Source organism: Sinocyclocheilus grahami, unplaced genomic scaffold, assembly GCF_001515645.1.
Source record: "Sinocyclocheilus grahami isolate Dianchi unplaced genomic scaffold, SAMN03320097.WGS_v1.1 scaffold1597.1, whole genome shotgun sequence".
In the NCBI taxonomy this organism is placed as follows: domain Eukaryota; kingdom Metazoa; phylum Chordata; class Actinopteri; order Cypriniformes; family Cyprinidae; genus Sinocyclocheilus; species Sinocyclocheilus grahami.
The window spans coordinates 1-2,431 of NW_015506776.1; the positions used below are offsets into that span (position 1 = coordinate 1).

The window sequence follows — 2,431 nt, forward strand, 5'->3', positions numbered from 1 at the left end:
GTTTATGTCAGTTTCATTATTTTTTTTTGCAGTGAGATTCGTTACTCAGCAATCTGCTTGTCATTCACTCTTTAACGCTCTAGTGACAAAGATTCTCTGTGTGTAGGGATGGTGATGGATATCAGGACACGCGGGATAACTGCCCTGAAGTGCCCAACAGTTCTCAGCTGGACTCAGATAATGATGGCATCGGGGACGAGTGTGATGATGATGATGATAATGATGGAATTCCAGATATCCTTCCTCCCGGCCCAGATAACTGCAGACTTGTTCCCAACCCCAGTCAAAAAGATACTGATGGTCTGATTCTTAATTCTGAGTTTTGGAAAAGCATACTAGCATACTACTAAAAGTAATATATCTGACTTCTGGAGTTAATGATGTTTGACTGGAGTTTTTACACAAAATTTGATTAAAGCTGCAAAATAACAACTTTTTATTTCTGAGATGATATCTGGACCATACATAATGTGTGCTGTTTCGCAGACTTTTCATTAAAAAACTAGTATGCAGTAACCAGTATACTAGTATTATTTTCCAAAGACACCTTACATAATATGTATTGTTTTACTGATCCAATTTAGAAACGAACATGTTTGTTTCGTACCTTTTCTCACATCAGCCAATGGAGTTGGTGACATGTGTGAGACAGACTTTGACAATGATAAGGTGACTGACTTGTTGGATGCGTGCCCTGAAAGTGCAGAGGTCACTTTGACAGATTTCAGGGCATTCCAGATAGTCATTCTCGACCCAGAAGGAGATGCTCAGATCGACCCCAATTGGGTGGTACTAAATAAGGTGATCATTAAACACAAATGATCATTTACAGTATTTATAATTTTAGGCCTTTATTTTATCAGCTAGTCTCTGAGCTTTTACTATATTTTGTGCACATTGTAGACTAAGTCTGTGAAGAATTATAAAACAGCTTTGGTGTTTTTATAGGGAATGGAGATTGTGCAGACCATGAACAGCGACCCTGGTTTGGCTGTGGGTACGTATGTAAACATATTTTCATAGAGACTCCATAAAATCAAAATTGGCATTTGTGACTTTTACATTTCCTTCTCTTCCAACAGGCTGACAGACATCTCTGTGTCTCAACAGCTGTATTAACCTCTTTATTCTTTATATAGGCTACACGGCATTTAATGGTGTCGATTTTGAGGGAACAATCCATGTGAACACAGCCACTGATGATGATTACTTGGGCTTCATCTTTGGCTATCAGGACTCTTCAAGCTTCTATGTAGTGATGTGGAAACAGACAGAACAGACGTATTGGCAGAATTTACCTTTCAAAGCCTCAGCTCAGCCTGGAATACAGCTTAAGGTGAGAGTAACCTCAAAATACAAATTAAAATTAAGGCTGTCAATTGATTAAAATATGTAATTGAATTATGCTCATGATATGCAAGTTAATCTAAACTAAATGTGAATATCTGCTGAGAAAAACAAAGCAAGGGAAGTACATTATTGTGATAGATGAATAAAGCATTGAATAAAGGAAAGTAAAAAGTGTAGCACTTTTTAGGAATGTGGAGGAAAAAGAGTGGAAAATTGGATTGGGTCATAATAGATTTAAAATGTAATTTATTCCTGTGATCAAAGCTGAATTTTCAGCATCATTGCTCCAGTCTTCAGTGTCACATGATCCTTCAGAAATCATTTTAATATGCTGATTTGATCCTCAAGAAACATTTCTCATTAGTAGTTTCAATGTTGAAAACAATTGTGCGGTTTCATATTTATGTGAAAACCATGATACTTTTTTTCAGGATTCTTTGGTGCACAGAAAGTTTAAAATATAAAAAAAACGGTCACTTTTTATCAATTTATTCAGCATCCTTGTTGAATGAAAGTATTATTTCCCTTAAAAAAATAACTTGCTGACCGTAAACTTTTGAAAGTATAGTATATAAATGTAGTGTATACATGTAACTATTCATGTCTAAAGGTTTTGCTAACATCACCCAGCAAATTCTGTCTCACTCTTCCAGGCAGTGAAGTCTCGTACAGGTCCTGGTGAGTATCTGCGTAATGCCCTGTGGCACACAGGAGACACACCAGGGGAAGTTACTTTGCTCTGGAAGGACCCAAGAAATGTGGGCTGGAAGGACAGAACGTCCTATCGCTGGCACCTCACTCACCGCCCACAGGTGGGCTACATACGGTGAGAGCTAATCTGACTTTAAACTTTAAGAGATACACAAAACAAGTACAAATCTGTTACTACTAAATCTTGGAAAACGTTTTCTGACTGGATTCTCAATATCTATGGTGTAGATTAAGATTGTATGAAGGTACAGCCCTAGTGGCAGATTCAGGAGTCGTGATAGACACAACTATGAGAGGAGGGCGGCTGGGCGTCTTCTGCTTCTCTCAGGAGAACGTCATATGGTCTAATCTCGGCTATAGATGCAATGGT

The 2,431-nt window shown here is 37.9% G+C and overlaps 1 protein-coding gene across 1 annotated transcript in view; it reads left to right on the forward strand.

Annotated features, from left to right (window-relative positions):
• The first annotated feature begins 45 nt into the window (after positions 1–45).
• The window catches only part of LOC107571449 (thrombospondin-3b-like), a 12,194-nt gene continuing 9,808 nt past the window's right edge, over positions 46–2,431 (forward strand). Inside the window, exons 1-6 of the mRNA XM_016257775.1 lie at positions 46–300; positions 623–801; positions 949–997; positions 1,140–1,336; positions 2,004–2,176; positions 2,290–2,429. Of these exons, the coding sequence (XP_016113261.1) occupies positions 640–801; positions 949–997; positions 1,140–1,336; positions 2,004–2,176; positions 2,290–2,429 (721 nt within the window). The 5' untranslated portion in view covers positions 46–300; positions 623–639. The remainder of the gene's footprint in view (positions 301–622; positions 802–948; positions 998–1,139; positions 1,337–2,003; positions 2,177–2,289; positions 2,430–2,431) is intronic.